Genomic DNA, 18,910 nt, shown 5'->3' on the forward strand with positions numbered 1-18,910 from the left:
TTTTAATTGTACTTCAGGTGAAGGCTTACAGAACAAATAGTTTCTCATGAAACAGTAGTACACATATTGTTTTATGACATTGGTTAACAACCCCACAAAATGTCAGCTCTCTAACTTCTCAACCTATTTTTGTTTGTTTTTTTATCTTAGCCGTCCTGTTGTTGTTAGGTGCCGTCTAGTTGGTTCGACTCATAGTGACCCTAACCAAAAAACCAAACCAAACCCGTTGCCATAGAGTTGATTATGACTCAGCAACCCTACAGGACAGAGTAGAACTGTCCCATAGGGTTTCCAAGGGGTGGCTTGTGGTTTTGAACTGCCAACCTTTTTGTCACCAGCTGTAGCTCTTAACTACTGCACCACCAGGGCTCCATAGTGACCCTAGTGGAAGTGAAATGGTATCTCATTGTGGTTTTGATTTGCACCTCTCTGATGGCTAATGATGCTGAGCATCTTTTCATGTGTTTGGTGGCCATTTGAGTGTCCTCTCTGGTGAAATGTCTATTCAAGTCCTTTGCCCATTTTATGGTTGGGTTATTTGTCTTTTTGTTGTTAAGGTGTTGAAGTTTTCTATATATTTTTGTTTTTAGCTTCTTGTTGTGTACATGGTTTCTGAAAATATTCTCCCAGTTGATAGCTTGTGTTTTCACTTTTTTGGTAAAGTCTTTTGATGAACAAATGTTTTAAATTTTTATGAGGTCGCATTTATTTATTTTGTCTTTTGCAGTTTGTGCTTTTGTTATTATATTAGATAATCCATTGTTGAAAGCTAGGCCTGACAGTATTGTCCCTGCTTGTTCTTCTATGAGTTTTATGGTTTTAGTTTTCACATTTAGATCCTTAATTCCTTTTGTACTTGTTTTTGTGTATGGTGTGAAGCATGGATCCTGTTTCATTTTTCTGCATATGGAAATCCAGTTTTCCCGGCACCATTTATTGAAAAGACTCTTCTTTCCCCATCGAATGGACTTAGCACCCTTGTCAAAAATCAGTTGACCCTAGGTGTGTGCTTTTATATATTTCTATACTCTCAGTTCTATCCCACACTGGTCTGTGTGTCTGTTGTTATACCAGTGCCAGGCTGATTCGATTACTGTAGCTGTATAGTATGGTTTAAAGTCAGGAAATGTGAGTCCTCCTACTTTGTTCTTCGCAACATTGTTTTAGCTATTCCATGTCTTATTCCATATAAAATTGAGGATTTGTTTTTAAAGAATTTTGATCGGGATTGCATTGAATCTATAGGTCACTCTGGGTAGTACTGACATCTTAACATATTAAGTCTTCCAGTCCATGAACATGGAACATCTATCCATTTGTTTAAGTCTTCTTTAATCTCTTTCAGCAGTGTTTTATAGTTTTCATTGTATAAGTCCTTCATGTTTCTGGTTAGATTTTTTCCTAGGTACTTTATTCTCTTGGATGTTATTGTAAATGGAATTGTTTCCCTAATTTTCCTTTCAGATTTCTCACTGCTGGTGTGTAGAAACCCAATTGATTTTTGTTTATTTTCTTTATAGAATCATATCATCTGCGAATAGATATAATTTTACTTGTTCTTTTCCAATCTGGATACATTTTATTTCTTTTCCTTGTCTTATTGCTCTGGCTAGGACTTCTAATACAGTGTTGAATAGAAGTGGTGGGAGTGGGCACCCTTGTCATGTTTACTTTGTGTTTTTAAAAACACTTACATTAATGGTTTTCAGTCCTCGTTTTTTTTGAGATTTATTCATTCATTCATCCAAAATGATTTTAGTTAACTGTTACGTGCTAGGTATTGCTTTTGGTGTTGGGGATGCAGCTGTGAACAAAAAAGACAAAAATATGTGCTCTTATGGAGCTTATGTAATAATGGAGAGCTTCTTTCATGTATATAGATTTAGTTCATTCACTTTAATTGCTCCATAAAACCAAAAAAACCAAACCTGTTGCCATAGAGTCGATTTCAACTAATTGCTCCATAGTAATCCATTATATGAATAATTCACATCTGCCCCATTCCTCTCCTATTCCTGTGGTTGTCATGTGCTGTTCACCAACATCTCTAGCTCAACCTTCTTCTGGCACACAGTAGGATTATAATTCTGGCCTCTGTGTTTGGGTGGAGCCATGTGACTACTTCTGGTCGATAAGATGTGAACAGAAGTGATGTGTGTCAGTTTTGGGCTTAGCATTTAATTTCCAGTGCAAAATCCTCCAAACTTCTCTTATTTCCACTTGATCATGGCAAACAATAATTTTCAAGATGGTGGTTCATTTCCTGAGGAACTGCAAGGAGCAGAGCTTCCGTGCCAACCTGTTGTGGATATGCCACATTCAAAATCCATTGCCTTCGAGTCAACTCTGACTCATAGTTACCTGACAGGACAGAGTAGAAGTGCCCCATAGGATTTCCAAGGCTATTATCTTTACAAGAGCAGGCTGCCACATCTTTCTCCCGTGGGGTCGCTGGTGGGTTCAAACCATCGACCTTTCAGTTAAAGCCAAGTGCTTTAACCACTGTGCTACCTGTACTCCTTATACAATGTTAGTAGTTATAAATATTTGTTTTAAGCCACTGAGGTTTTTGGGGTTGTTTGTTATAAAGGATAACTTATCCTGGCTGATACTCTAAGGTACTTTTGGCTTGTTTCCAATTGTTTGCTGTTGCAGACAATGGTGCAATAAAAATCCTTGTGCATGTCTCTTTGGACCAATATTCAAGGTTTCTTGAGGGCAGTGCTTTTCAAACATTTCTGTGCATATGAATCACATGAGAATTTGTTAAACGTAGATTCTGATTCAGTACGTGTGGGGTGGTTCCTGAGCTTCTGTATTTTCTGTCAAGCTCCCAAGTGATGCCAGTTCTGCTGATCTAGGCTTTATAAGTAGGAGGAGATTAGCTGGATTAAAGAAAGTGTATGCATGTCTTCGATTTACTAGATATTGCTCCCTAAAGTGGTTTACCAATTTACAGTATCACCAGCATTTTTTGGAAGGTCCTGTTACTGTGTCTCTTGGTAACATCTGTATCATCAAACTTTGTTTTTTTGCCAGTCTGATGATTGTGAAATGATGGTTCATTGTTTTGATTTTTCATTTCTTTGATTACTAATGAGATTGGGTTTTGGACATTTGGGTTTTCTTTTCATATGCTTTGCCCATTTTTCTCTTAGGTTGTCTGTTGCTTTCTTTTTGACTCATAGAAATTCATTATATACTTTGGATACTAACCATACTGCAAATGTTGTCTTCCAATGCATGACTTATCTATTAATGCTGTACAGTTAGAATTTTTTGTTATGAAGTAGTTTTAAATTTTGATATAGTCAGATTTATTTTGTAGGTCTTAAAATTTTTTATTTTTGAACAATCTGAAGTTCAGAGTTCAGTAGAACTTTTTCCTGAACCGGTTGAAAGTAAATTGGAACATCGTGCCCCATCACCCTCAAATACATTAGTGTGATTTCTTACAAATAAAGACATTCTCCTGTGCAACTACAGTGCAACCATACAAATCAGTAAATTAATATTACTAATCCTCAGGCCCAATTCAAGTTTTGCCAGTTGTCCCAATCATGCTGTACAGCAAGAGAATCCAGTTCAAGTTACATCCTGCATTTAGTCACCTCCTTCAATCTGGAACTGTCCTCAGTCTTTCTTTGACTTTCATAACCTGGTCACTTTCGAAGATTATAGGCCTGTTATTATGTAAAATGCCCTTTGATTCTGAATTTGACTAATAGTTCATGTTGTGTCCTTGGCTGGAATATCACAGGAGTAATGTTGTGTTCTTCTCATTGCATCTTAGCAGGTGGCACATAAATTTGATTTGTCTTATTTTTGATGATGTTCATTTTGATTACTTAGATGATGTCTTACAGCCTTTTCCATAGTAAAGTTACTTTTTTTCCCTTTGTAATTAATAAAAATTTTGTGGGGAAGTGTTTTATAGTTATTTAAATTTATTATTGTTCATCAAACTTTCAAATCATTTATGTTAGTATGAACTGGTTTTTTATTTCATTTACTATTCTGTCTCTATGCATTTTCTGTTGTAGATATTTCATATAAGTAGTAGGATCATACAATATTTATCCATTTGTATCTGGTTTATTTTACTTAGCATATTGCTTTCAAGATTCATCCATGTCATAGCATGTATGAGAACTTCATTTCTCTTTATGGCTGAATAATATCCATTGTATGAATATACCACATTTTATTATCCACTCATCAGTTAATGAAAGTTTGGATTATTTCCATTTTTTGTCTGTTATGAATAATACTGCTATTAATATTAATATCCAAGTTTTTGTGCAGACATGTCTCTTGGGAATATACCTAGGAGTGGAATAGCTAGGTTGTATGGTAACTCTATGTTTAACCCTCTTGAGGAATTACCAGACTTTTCCAAAGCAGCTATATTATTTTACATTCCTACCAGCAGAGTATGAGGGTTCCAATTTCTCCACACCCATGTCAACACTTATTATTGTCTTTTTTTTTTTTTAAATAGTCAAGGAGTCCCAGGGTGGCGCACATGGTTAAGCACTCAACTACTGGCCAAAAAAGTTGGCAATTCCAACCCACCTAGAGGCATGCCTTGTAAGACAGGGTTGGCAATTTGCTTTCGGAAGGTCACAGCTTTGAAAACCTTGTGGAACAGTTCTACCCTGTACACATGGGGTTACCATGAGTTGGAATCGACTCGATGGCAACTAACAACAACAACAATAACAAAAAACCCGTTGCTGTCGAGTTGATTCTGACTCATACTGACCCTGTGGTTGTGAAATGGTATCTCATTGTTCCCCTTCATTTTTGAAAGATATTTTTGATGGGTATACACGTCTAGGTTTATAGTTTCGTTAGCCCTTAAGACGTCATTTCGTTGAATTCTGGCTTGCATAATTTTTGAGGAGAGATATGTGAATCATCTTATCTTTGTCCCTCTATACATATGTATCTTTTCTGCAGATGTTTTAAAGCTTTTGTCTTTATCATTTGTTTTTAACAATTTGATTTTGATGCAGTTTGGTGTAAATGTATGTGTGTATTTATGTTGCTTGTGGTTTGTTTAGTTTCTTGGATCTGTGGATTTATAATATTCATAAAATCTAAAAGACGTTCAGACATTATTTTTTCATTTTTCAGTCCTTCTCCTCTCCCTCTTTTTGGGCTAAAATTACATCTATGTTGGACAGTTTGCTATTACCTCACAAGTGACTTGAAGATTGATTCTTTTTTTGTTTTTTTCTATGATTTATTTTGTATAGATTGTTTTGTGTTCAAGTGCAATGGTTTGGTTTTTTTTTTACTTCTCATTGCCTGATCAGTGAAATTTTCATTTCAGATAGTATATTTTTCATCTTTAGAGGAGTGCTATTTTTTTGGTTTCATTTCTTTTTACTTTTGTGTCTTTTAAAAAATGCAAGTACATAATCATAGCTCTTTAAATGTACTTCTCTGCTATTTTTATAATTTCTGAAATGTCTGAGTCTCTTTCTGTAGACTTTTTTCCCCTGGTTATGGGTCACATTTTGGGGCTCTTATTATGTCTAGCGGAAACCCTAGTGGCATAGTGGTTAAGAGCTACGGCTGCTAACCAAAAGGTCTACAGTTCAGATCCACCAGGCGCTCCTTGGAAACCCTATGGGGCAGTTCCGGTCTTCCCTGTAGGGTCGCTATGCCTTGGAATTGACTCAACGGCAATGGGTTTGGGTTTTTTTTTTTTTATTATGTCTAGTAATTTTTGATTGAGTGTTGGGCATTTTATTACATTGTTGAGTATCTGCCCCCCCACCCCTGGCCCTCCTGAGAGTGTTGGGCTTTGTTTTGGCAAATAGGTTGTTTTCAGATCAGTTTGATCCTTTTAAACCCCATTTTTAAATGTTGTTAGGTCCACCTTCATTCCAAGGGTAGTTTAGCTTTACTAAATAAGTAAAATCTATAATCTCCTCTGAATAACTCACAGATCACCAAGGACTCTCCATCTGGATGGTCAGAGGTCAAATGTCTCCCTGTCTTTCTGAGCTCTTGAAAATGTTCATCTTAACATCTCCAGTCCTTCTCTCTCTGTTTTCTCACATTCTCTTTTCTCTCTCTCTTTCTTTCTTAGTCTGTCTCCTTCCTTTTCTCCCTCCCTCCCTTCCCATGTGGAATTTCACTTTATGTATTCCTGGTCTAGTACTCAGCAAAGACTCAAGGGAACTGCTGTGCAGATTTCTGCATTGCTTCCATTTTTTTCCCTTATTTTTGGAACTCTGCCTCACAACTTCAAGTTGCCTCCACTTTCCTGAACTTCCATTTCTGATTCTTCAACTCAGCAAGGCTGCTAGACTCTGTTTGGGTTTTCCCTCACTATCTCCGCAATCTGGAAGTCACCTTCACATAGATAATCTGGGTGATTATTAAACTCTCCTTGTTTGTTTCCCTTCCTTCAGAGATCACAGTTCTGTGTGGCCTGATGTCCAATATCTGAAAACAGTTGTTTCATTTATTTTAGCCAGTATTCTGTACTTGTTTAAAGAGGGAGGTCAGGTCTGTTCCTTGTTATTTCTTCATGGCTGAAAGCCTAGTTATCTTTTTTTTTTTTAAGCTCTAAATACTGATTATATTATTTTATGCTCCCTAAGGGAAGATATCTAACCATCTTTTTATCTCTAGCACATAGAACGGATTAAATTTTTGTTAATGATGCTCTTTGATTAGAAAAGGCATTGATACATTTTCTGTGGTGAGAGCTTTTGTTTCTTATTTTTATCTTACTCTGAATTTTTTTTTATTTTTTAGGGGGTAGTTATGATCCACTTTAAAGGATCACTTATTGGAATTTTTAAAACAATCATTATGAAAGCGTTCCAGGGCATGGCAAGAAAGTTTCCGAATCATATATGCCTGGATTCAACATTACTCTTCTCATGATGGCTTTCAACCATGTCTAAGTTATTCTGACCTCACTTATCCAATTTATAAAATTATTTAAATCTCTTTTCCTGCCTTTTTATCCCCTGCTTTTAATTCATTTACTTTCTTTCAAAACACATTCCTATTAGAAATAAAGCCTGCATGGAAAGTAAGAGAGTGTGAGCGAGCACATGCACACAGTGAAACTTAGGAATTTGGCTTTTAATTCAGTTTTTATAATGTTTGGAATTTGTCAAATGTAATGTGAAAATCTAATTTTGGATTCTTTTGCCCACTGGAAGTGGAATTTTTTTTTTTTTTTTCCTTCTGGTGCCTGCTATGCAGGTATTTAATTGTCTGTCATTCTTTAAGTTGTCATTGTTATGGAAATACAGTAGAAATTTGAATAAGCTGAAATCTTATTGATCTGTTATAGTTAGAATATGAGTATGCTGGGGAAGGGATAATAGGGAAATAAGATGACATTCCTGGTTACTAGGAATCACTGTCTTTTGTACTAATTAGTCTTGAAAAATGTGGATCTATTTGACAGACCAGATGTTTCAGCACGTAGCCATGTGTCTCATCAGTGAATGTGCCTTGTGTCCGCAGGCAACATTGTTGAATTTTTCTCATTCTATAAACAGTGTTCCAAAATATAACTAAACCCCAAAGTGTGTTTATCTTTTTGGCTTAATTCTGGCTTTCTATCCAGTCTAAAGTTTCTTTCTAGAGGAATTGCATTTTATTGCACATAGCGCTTCGTACCTAATTGTAGTATAAACACCATTCTGTTTACACAAAACCACGTGAATTGTACTTTTTTTGAGTCTGTAAAATTTTAACAAAAGCAACTATTCTTGACTTAACTATATATGTACATTTATTTTTGAATTTAGGGGAAATAAACCTTTATTGTCTCCAATTATTTGGAGTGAGATTTTGTTTTTTGGAATTTGTGTGGGAAAACAAAAAGAAACAAAACAAGTGAAACCAGTCCCTGGTCTTTAGTTTTTGTGGTACTAAGTGCATTGGGGCAAGAAGAGCTTCAATTATCTGCCATAAAATTCATTTTAAAAATTCAAAATAGGGCTGTAAGTTTTTTTTCTTTTTTTAATCCGTAAGGATGGAACTGAGTTTTGCTGTACTATATAATATAATGGGAAAATCGGGAAATTAAAAGCATAAAGGAAAAAATTATCACCCATAATCTTGCTATCCAAACGAAACAAAAACAAAACAAACAACAAAAACCCATGATTAGCATTTTTGTATATATTTTTCTAGTCTATGTGCTTATGTATGTATGTATGTGTGTATTCAGTGATTTATATCTTATACATGCATACACAGTCATAGTTTCTACATGTATATAAATTGGAAAAATCTTGTAAGTTCTATTTCTGAAATAATTTTTATTTAACAATATTGTAAATATTTTGCTATTTCATTAGTCTTTTACTGTATATACACATACATATATATATGTATGCATGTGATAGTATATTTAACCAATTCCTTTTTATTAGACATCTAGGTTAATTTTTCAAATTTGCTAATATATATTTTAAAAAAACTGCAATTCAAGACCCTGGGTGATGCAGTTGGTTAACACACTAGGCTGCTAACTGGAAGGTTGGAGGTTCAGGTATACCCAGTGGCACCTTGGAAGAAAGGCTTTGGTGATCTACTTCTGAAAAATCAGCCATTGAAACCTTATGAAACACAGTTCTGCTCTGACACAAGTAGAGGTTGCTATGAGTCCAGATTGACTTGTTACCAACTGATTTGGTTTATACATCTTTTTGTACATCTAATATTATTTAGAAGTGAAATTGTTGAGAGTACCTGTTTTGCTAAAATTCGTCATTGAAACTTTGTATCATTAAAAAGAAATGTTAGGCTAGCAGACCATGAATTCCCATTTATTGAAACTCTTGACGATAACACACATTATCTTTTAAGAAGTCTTTGGCAGTCTGAGTGACAAAATTGTGTTTTTGATTTGTGTTTCTTTACATTAATTTCATCTTTTTAAAAAATATGTTGACCTTGTTTTGTAATTTTCTTCACTCATTGATTTTTTTTAAACTCAAGTTTATTAACCTTTTGTATAGATGTTGCAAATAATCTTTACCAATTTGCTGTTTCCTCGTTATTCTTATTATGTTCTTTTTATACATAACTATTTTAAGTTTTTACCTAGTCAGCTTTATCAGTCTTAGTTTTGTTCTTCCTCTGATGCCATGGAAGCTTTTCTACCTAGCAGATAAACAGTGTTCCTTTTATTATTATGAAATGTCCCTCTTTCCTAATAATAATCTTGTCTTAAAGTCTGTTGTGACTGGCTGATTTCCAGAGCCCTGATATAGTTCTTTTTGATAGTTTTGTCTAGTTTATAGTTGTTTTTTGGAAAGAAGATTTGCCAAACTCTTCCCTCTACCATAACTGGAAGGCTAGCCTTGGTACTTAATTATATAGGATGATTTTTTGGTATTGAGATGATAATATTTTGTATTTCCTTTTATTTATATAATGAATATCATTGGTAGATTTTTCTAAATTTTTTGTTATAATTTACTAGACTTTTAATTTATGTATTACTCTTTAATGATTTGAGATTTTTCCATTGATGTTCTCAGTAAAACTTAATATTAGATTTGTCTTATGTATACTGAAAACTAACTCAGTCTAGAACTTTTGCCTGAGGAATATATCTGTGATCCTAAAAAAAACTGAGTTGAGCTAAAGGTGATCAATTCTTTTGTAGGCACTATCCTGCACTGAAAACTCTGGAACATTTAGAGCATACTTATCTGCCACAAGTAAGCCATTATCGATTCTGCAAGGTGATGGTGGACAACATCCCCAAACTTCGAGAAGAAATAAAAGATGTTTCTATGTCCGATCTCAAAGACTTTCTGGAGAGCATCCGCAAACATTCAGACAAAATTGGAGAGACTGCCATGAAACAAGTAGGTTTTGTGTTTATGATAGATTGGCCATTGGTTTTGCAAGTATTAAGTTAAACATAGGTTTTTCTTTACCAAGTATCTTAATTATTGCTTATCTTGTCATTTTAGGTAAGTCTTTCATCTTTATGGAGACTAGCGCAACAATTGACTAGTATTTTGCCCTGTGGATGTTCAGTAAATACTGTTCGACTGTGATGGTTTATATTGTGGATTTGAAGAGGTTTTCTAGTTTTTTAAGCACTTTCTTTGATTTTGGTCATGATTTGAAGCCCAAGAGGTTTTAAAGTTCTCCTCTTACTTAATGACCTAATCAACAGGTGTCAATGAAGAAAGACTTATTAGGATATGCTGTGAATTATGATTGTAGAAGGGGATTTATTTATAGCTAGAAGTTAACAAATATGTTAGAAAATCTTTAAATTAAAAAAAAATCTCTAAGTGACCAAAGCCACAAGGATCATCTGAATTTCTTTCATCATTATGAATAAAAGAGCAGTAATAGTAATGATTTTCAGTACTGCTTGCTCTTTTGAAATTTAAGTCACATTGATTTTATTAAAATTTCTCAGTATACTTGATTATGTAGCCTCCTACAAGAAATAGAAGTTTTAGTTGTTTATGGAAAATGATTCTTGGTTCTGTAAACAACTGTGTTCTTGAAAAGTCATTTGTAATTCTTATTATCTGGGGGGAATAAGGGAGTAGATTTATATTTGGGGTTATATTTTAGGTCTCAGCTAGCCTTAGTAATCTTCTTTCAAGTAACTCATTCAGCAAAAGAGATTAGTCAGTTACCCTTTCCTAAGGGAGGGCAGATAAACTTGTTTCTGTTATTCTTTTTTGTTTTCTTCTTTTCAGTTTTACAAACTACAACGTTTAAAACTAGTTGATGACAAACTTCTGATAGAAATAGATATATCATGTCTTCTTGTAGTGTTATAGTAACAAAATTAATCATTGAAAATATACCTTTGTGTTGTTGAGTGTATTTTGAGTATAGGAATGAAGGTATCTTGTAAGACAAGTCTTTTTGAGTATTGTAGTTAATATTTCCTAAATTATCAAAATATAGGAGAGTATAGTACAAAGGCTCGGAAGCTTCCTTTTTTAAAGTTACTTTTCTAAGCCCTAGCTTGAGAAAGTAACATTACTTCCCTTTTGATGAAAGAGAGGACTCCATGAAGAGTATTATTACCTTGTTCGATAAGTAATATTATCTGGTCTCGCTCCTTAATTATCTGAAGAAATTAAGGTCCAGGGGAGAGAAGTAATTTGTTCAATTTCAGACAACTTGTAAAGGTCAGAGCCTGTAGTAGAATTCAGGTCAGATTGAAATGAATTTGTCCACTGTGGCACTCAGTTTGTATAAACTATTAGCTGTTTGCTATTTTCTTGTCATGTAAAGAGAAGATGAAAGCTTTTATGAATTTGGAATTTATAAATTGACTGATAACCCTTCATTCCTCCTATAAAAATTTACATCTCAGGTATGGCTCTTACTACATGTATTATTACCCTATGTTATGGTATATGTAAGATCCTTGAGTAAAGATATCTTACACCTTTTTAAATCTTCTGTTGTTATTTGCTGTTGAGTCAAGTCCTGCCCCATAGAGTTTTCTAGGCTGTAATCTTTACAGGAGCACATCACCAGGTCCTTTCTCCTGGGGAGCCGCTGGTGGGTTTGAACCTCCTACCTTACAGTTCACAATGGAGCGCTTAACCATTGCACTACTAGGGCTTCTTTAAATCTTCTGTAGTACCTAGGAAGTAAGGAAAGTGGGAGAGAGAGAGAGACATTGCTAAATACTTTGTACATAGTAGGTGTTCAAAAAGTATTTGTTTGAATTCATAGATGTTGGAAAAAAGGGAAAGGAAATGGCTTATTTCTCATGTACGTCAAGCCCAAAATGATGTTTCTCATTGTGATGGTTTTCTTCTCAGTGATGATTTAGGGACTTAGAATCTTTCTATTGTGTGGCTCTGCCATCTTTAATGTGGCTTCCAAGATTAGTGCAGAAGGGGTAAGACAAAAAAGAGTTTTTAGGATTGCCTGCAAGTAGCACATATCACTTTTAACCACGTTCTATTGGCCAGAACATAATTATATGGCTACACCTATCTGTAACAAGGAGTCTCTGGTTGTTACAAATGATTTAAGCACTCAGCTACTTGCCAAAAGTCTGGCAGTTCAAACCCACCCAGTGGTGCCTTGGAGGAAAGACCTGGCGATTACAGCTAAGAAAACCTTATGGAGCAGTTCTTCTCTGCACAGGTGGGATCGCCAAGAGTTGGAATCAATTTGACAGCAACTAACAACAAAAGCAATCTGTAAGGGAGGCTGGGAAATGTAATCTTGCTCTGTCCCTAAGAAGAGGAGAACGCAGATTTGTTGAATAGTAGTAGTTAGTCTCTCTCCCATGGTCTACCCTTCATTCTTCTTCCATACATAGAACACACTCACCCGTTCCCTAAGGGTGACAACCAGCATCTCATCTAGTCACTACATCCATCTCAAAGTCTAGTGTTTTCCCATGATGCTCAGTCCTCTCCATTAGATCCAGATAGGGCTCTTCATGGACTGATGACCAGTGAACTAAAATGACAAGTTATTCGCACCTCTGTCTTCACTCCCCTCCTCCACACGCAATGACGAAGCTAGAATAGGATAACCACACATTAAAAACTTTGCTTTAGAAAAGGGAAGAGTGGAAGACACACAGTATTCACTGTTCCGTAGCAAATTGTGTAACTTTCTTGGGAAGACATTGAGAAGTCCCTCTGCCCTGGTTGTAGGGGAAATTCCTTGCTTAGACCTTGTTTCTGTGGAAGGAGCTTGTTTGCTCATTGTTCTCCTGGGCTATTGGCTGTACCCTCTGAGAGGTTTTTCCTTGTCTATGTTTCTCTATGTACACTTCAGAAATATCTAAAGTTTCTTAAAAGGCATATTTCTCTCTCACTCTTTATATATCTATATCTCCATCTACGTTTATATATATATATATTTCAGTTTCTTTTTTCTGCTCATGCACATTTAGGGGCCTGAGGGTTTTAAGGCTCTGAACAGTCAAAGGTTTGTTTAGTCCAGATTTGTGAGGTTTTTTTTTTTTTTTTTTTTTTTTTTTGGCTTATAATTCCCTCCGAAACTTAGAAGGCTTCTGATCTGTTTCTTTCCAATAGATTCTGTGTGGAAACCATACCCAATGTTTTTCCCTTAATGTAATTTTCAAGATTGATTTTTTTTTTCTTTCTTCTCTGGTTGGGGGAGTAGTGGAAGTAGGGAAAAATAGCCCTTGTCTCTTGACTCTTTCTCAATTTAATGGCCCTACTTTGAGGCTAGGAACACTGGTGGTGCAGTGGTTAAGTGCTTTGTTGCTAACTGAAAGGTTGGTGGTTCAAACCCACCAGGCACTCTGCTGGAGAAAGATGTGGCAATCTGCTTCCTTAAAGATTACGGCCTTGGAAATCCTTTAGCACAGTTATACTTTGTCCTGTAGGAATCAACTCCACAGCTGTGGGTTTGGTTTGGTTTTGGGACTTTGAGGCTACATGAAACCATGGATGGGAAGCCTACACCTTAATCTGATCTTTGCTTCAGGATTGAGTCACTTCATTCAATTAGAAGTAATCCTGGTACTTTGTTGCTCAAGCCTTTCCTATCGTTTTCTCTTGCTGTTTGGAATCTGTATGTGTTCAACTTTCTAGCTAGCCATCTGAGGGTTAAGTTTCTTGACTTCCTTTATTCTGTACCATGTCAGTTTGCAAACCAGCCAATCTTTTCTGACCTCATCTCTTTTATGTATTATGAAAGTAAATGCTAATGCACACTATAACTCACTCTCCATTCACTTCCAGAGGTATAGGCTCAGTAGGCATTGATCTACATTTTAATTTATTATAAGTTCCAGTTTTAGTAGTTGTTTTGCAATAGTATTACAGAACTCTCTAGCATTTCAGCCTGTTAAATACACAGGTGGTCCCCGACTTACAGTGTATTTGAGTTATGATGAACCGCACTTAAGATTGTCAGTTTTCTTTTTTTACATTTTATCATTAGTAATATGTACTACATACAGTGTTGCAGTGCATAATTCGCTGATGTTATCATTCTCATGATAAAGATCAGATTTATAAAGATACTGATAATAAAAGGTAATAATAATGAAAACTAAAAAAAGAAAAAATGAGGTATTTGACCTACGTCAGAACTGACTTATGACAGTCATTGGAATGGAACTCTTTCGTAAGTCGGGGACTATCTGTATATTCTTGCTGCCAGCTGTCTGACCACTAAACCAGTGTCACTTGTTTTAGTTTTTCTTCTTATAACAACCCTATATTTGAACACCAATTTTTGTATTCATTGAATAATGCGTGCTGCAACAGCTAAACTCCATAATCTCACAAAAACCAAAAAACCTATCGCCGTTGAGTTGATTCTGACTCATAGCCACCCTATAGGACAGAGTAGAACTGCCCTATAGAGTTTCCAAGGAGCGCCTTGTGGATTCAAACTGCTGATGTTTTGGTTAGCAGCCATAGCACTTAACCACTATGCCACCAGGGTTTCCATAATTTCACTATAAAAGTTGTATTTTTTGCTCATGTAAAATCCAAAATGGTTGTTCCTGGTGAGGTGGCCCTCCTCCAAGTGATCATCAAGGGATCCAGGAGTCTTCTAACCTGTAGCTGTACCACTTCAACATGGGGCATATAAGATTACAGCAGAAAGGAAAAGAGAGTAAATAATACCTGGAGGTTTTTTATGGGCCAGGCTGGGAACTGACACATACCACTTCTGCCAACATTACATGGCTACAGCTCAGTTACACAGTCAAATACTGCAAAGGAGACTTGGAAATAATAGTCTAGGTGTATGATCAGAAGGAAGAGGAAATCGATTTGGTGAACAGCTAGCTAGTCTCTGGCACAGCCTTCTATTATAGAGCCTAGAAAGATTTATTTTCCATGTCTGTTGCTTTTTTTCTTCATAATTTTCACCTCTCTGTCATCCCCCTATGTGTTTGCCTTCTAGTTCACTCATTTGTTTTTTATCATTGTCAGTGCTGCTATTCAGAACTTTATTATTATTTTTTTTACTTCAGTAACCATAGTTTTTAATTTAAATAATTTGTTTTTGTTCTTATATAATAGTAACTTACTTTTTAAAAAATTCTAAGCAGCATTCCCTAGAATCATACTGAGATAACAGATTTGAAAGTCTTGATACTGATAGTTGGTTTGGACTCTTCTAGAAATTATGTAGATAACTTTGCTTTATCTTGATGGATATTTCTCTCTTCCTTCTTTCACTCCTTGTGTTATAATCTGTGGTTATAATCTAAAACTGCATCTTGTCCAATTTTATCAAAGATAAAATGCGAAAAATATGATTTGAGGATTTTCTAAAGAATATGTAGTGTATCCATTCCTCTGTAGTCAAGGTGTTCTGTTGTCTCTGGATAGAGCTTTATTACTAGGAAGCTGTTTACTCTGACTGCATATTATAGGCAGAATTGTAAGATGATCCCCAAGATTCCCACCCCCTTGTGTGCACAGTCCATATAATTCCCTCCCCTTGAGTGTGTGGTCCTGACCTAATCAGGTGAAATTCTTTAAAAGAAGATCTAGAGGTCAGAGACAGGAGAAGTTAGATTCAAAGCTGCAGCAGATGCTCTCCTGTTGGTCTTGAAGAAACAAACTCCTGTTGTGGAGAGAGCCACACAGCAGGGAACTGTAGGCAACCTCTAGAAGTAGACAGTGATACCTGGGTGATAGCCATCAAGGAAATGGGGACCTCAGTCCTGCAACCGCAAGGAATAGAGTTCTGTTAACAACCTAAATGAGCTGGGATAAGGACCCCAAGCTCCAGATGATTTCAGCCTGGTGAGACCCTTAGCAGAGGACCCAGCAAAAATATGGAAACTGGGAGATAACAATTGTATGTGGCTTTAAGCCACTAAGTTTATTAATTTGTATTGCAGCCATAGAAAACTAATACACGGTATTATTTTAGTCTTGAATAGAATTACTTTTTACTAAATTGTATCTTTATATTTTGCCTTTGATCTAAGAAACAATGATATAGTGTGGTTTAAAATGGTATTTAGCTAGAAGTCTCTGAATCTTCCACTTTTCTTCCAGTATAACTGTGAAGCTGCAGAAAAATAAGAAAATGTGCAAGTGTGAAAATTAGTATAGAAGTTCAGTCATTTGGCAGAATCTGGGAAGGAATTTTAAAACTGTCCACTCTACTGTTTATTACCATATTGAATTTTAAGTTAAGCAGTCATGTTTTTGTTTTCAGAAAATCTTTCTAATTCTCATACTACTTTTTTTTCTTTCCCTCTTGGTATTGGATTGGAAGTATTTAGTGGACCCACCTCTGGCTTCTGCCATGGGAAATAGAGCCACGTTTAAAGCAGGCATGAAGACATACCTTTTTTTCCTACCGTATTTTCTGTGTTGATCTTCCGGCATGCTCCCAAAATAACTGTATGTCTCTATTTTGGAATTATCACTTTAGCATGAAGTGATTTTATAAAAAATGTCTAAAGAAGTTCTTTATTAATTGTCCACTATTTTCTAGTTTTCCTATTGAAACGGGTTTTTGTAATTCACTTGTTATGGAATTGATTTGTGCAGGAGGAAAGTTCTGTATTTCTTATTTTGATTAGTTTGCCTTAGGCTTTATAGGGCTAAATAACATTTGTAATGTAAACATTCTTGGCTAGGTTGATTTCTGCGTGAGGCCCTTTAACAAAGGGAAGGATTTGTTTTAAAATTCTAACTTGCCTTTGCCAAATTATATGGGTTATGTAACTGATGCTTTGGAAAGGAACTGGCTGCCTATAAAAGAGATTGAAGCCTCCTAGGCATTTTTCCTTTAGTAACTGGTTTTAAAGAAACCGACCCTTGGGTGAAATTAGTTGTCCCATGATTCTTTAAACCCTTGACTTGTTTTGGTTAAACCCTGACTAGAGTAAGGCTCTTGTATTTATTGTGTAGAACATCTTTTGACTTAAAGCTGACTTGGTAATGACTGCTGATGAACAGTGTTGCTGTTGAAATTTCTGTGTGCTGGATGTTATGCAAAACCTCCACAAAATGTGGCCTTTAGAGTCATGGAAGTTTGTCCTAAGTTAGTCTGGTATTCCTGGATTATTTTATGTACTTTTTTTCTTCTTGATTTCAGTGTTTATCTAGTTGTACTATTTTTTGCTCCTTGCTCTTTTGCCTATATGGATGGTCTGGGGATAGGGTAGGGGTGCGTGAAAGCTGTTTTATAGAGATTTTTGAAGTAGGCAGGACTCAATAACTTATGATACATAGTACAATTTTAGGAAAAATCTGAAGAGGATAAAACCAAAAAAACCAAACCAGTTGCCATTGAGTCAATTCTGACTCATAGCGACCCTATGAAGAGTATAGTATGGTATTAGTTAGTTTACCATTAAGTAATATGGTAGTTAACAGAATGGACATTGGAGTTTGGGTTAGACTCCTAGTTTTGCCATTTGCTAGCTGTGCAATGAGAAACTGCTTTAATTCTTCTCGAATCCAGATTTCTGGGTCCATGGAGTTTGGGTGACTCACCCAGGCCATTTGCCCTTTGGTATCCTTTTGAACCTTGAGCCTTTAAGGAACTGGTTTTCCTGGAGTTACCTTCAGGTCAAACAGTAGCCTAGTAAGCAATTTAGCAGAGACTTTTTTACCTTAGGCATTGGGCTCTTTTAGAGAATTATCTATGTGCAGCCAGTTGTGAGAAGCAGGAATTCCAGGGTCTGACTGGAAGCTGTATTTTAGCGTATATGGCATGTACTTAATAAATCTGTTTTTACAACTGACTGACCCTGAAGCCCTGCATGTGCTCTGAGAAACCAACATTGAAGGAATTTACAGTGACCTGCAGGAGACTACTCTGCGCGGATTCCACCTATATAACCTGTCACTATCCTCTCTTCAGGAGACTGGTGATGCAGTGGCTAAGTGCCTTGCTGTTAACTGGAAGGTTGGCAGTTCTAACCCACCAGCTGCTCTGTGGAAGAAAGATGTGGCAGTCTGTTTTCGTAAACATTTACAGCCTTGGAAACCCTATGTGACAGTTCTGAGGACCCCTAGTGGTGCAGTGGTTAAGTGCTTGGTTGCTAACTGAAAGGTCAGTGGTTCGAACCCACCAGCTGCTCTGTGGGAGAAAATTGTGGCAGTCTGCTTCTGTAAAAATTACAGCCTTTGAAAACCAGTAGGAGAGTTGTACTCTGTCCTGTAGGGTCACTATGAGTTGGAATCAACTCAACGGCAATGGGTTAGCCCCTCTTCGGAGTGTCTTCCCGATACGTTAGGTTTGATGCTGTCCGATTGGAGTCGTATCTACTTGTAATAAACATATTCTGTTACACTAATTTTTGATGTTTCTCTTCACATTTAGGTTTTTAACAGTGACAATGAGCAAGTTACTAAACATCACATTTTATTTTAACAAAAATTCTATAAAGTTGGAGTTCTTAACCATCTTTTGATAGATGAGGAAACAAATTTAGGGGAATTGAGTACTTAGCCTAGTCCCAGCATATAGTAAATGTTCAATTAAAAAAAATATTTAGTACTATCCTAGGTGAGTGGTGAATGTGAGTAACTCTAAAAGTGTAGAGAAGAAGATAATTAAAGGAGTAAACTTGATGTATTGAAATATATTTTTAAAAAATTCCTGGAGGAGGAGTTCCAGCGAAATGGCACTCTAGGCAGAAGCACCACATCGTCCCTCCACAGCAAAGATCCGAAAAACTAAGCCGAACAGAGAATACGACAATCCTGAAACCCTGAAACATCAAATGAAGAGATAAAGAACTCAGCCAACCACCAAATGGAGTGAGAAAATTGACAGAGAACGGAGAGCGAGGGGAGATTCATGCAGAGGTCCCCTACCAGCTAACGCAGCGTGGATCCGCCATCTTGGACTCCTATTGGAGACCAGCAAACGGGGTTCAAGAAAGCAGCCTCACGGAGCTTCCATCGGGAGACAAAACAACCGGTAATTGGCGATA

At 36.2% G+C, this 18,910-nt stretch overlaps 1 protein-coding gene across 5 annotated transcripts in view; it reads left to right on the forward strand.

Annotated features, from left to right (window-relative positions):
- The window catches only part of EXOC6B (exocyst complex component 6B), a 738,950-nt gene that overhangs the window by 117,289 nt on the left and 602,751 nt on the right, over positions 1-18,910 (forward strand). For all 5 annotated transcript variants that reach the window (XM_023732748.1, XM_004369208.2, XM_023732740.1 and 2 more), the window contains one exon: positions 9,662-9,866. In XM_023732748.1, the coding sequence (XP_023588516.1) occupies positions 9,662-9,866 (205 nt within the window). The remainder of the gene's footprint in view (positions 1-9,661; positions 9,867-18,910) is intronic.

This window comes from Trichechus manatus, unplaced genomic scaffold (assembly GCF_000243295.1).
Source record: "Trichechus manatus latirostris isolate Lorelei unplaced genomic scaffold, TriManLat1.0 scaffold00004, whole genome shotgun sequence".
Classification (NCBI taxonomy): Eukaryota; Metazoa; Chordata; class Mammalia; order Sirenia; family Trichechidae; genus Trichechus; species Trichechus manatus.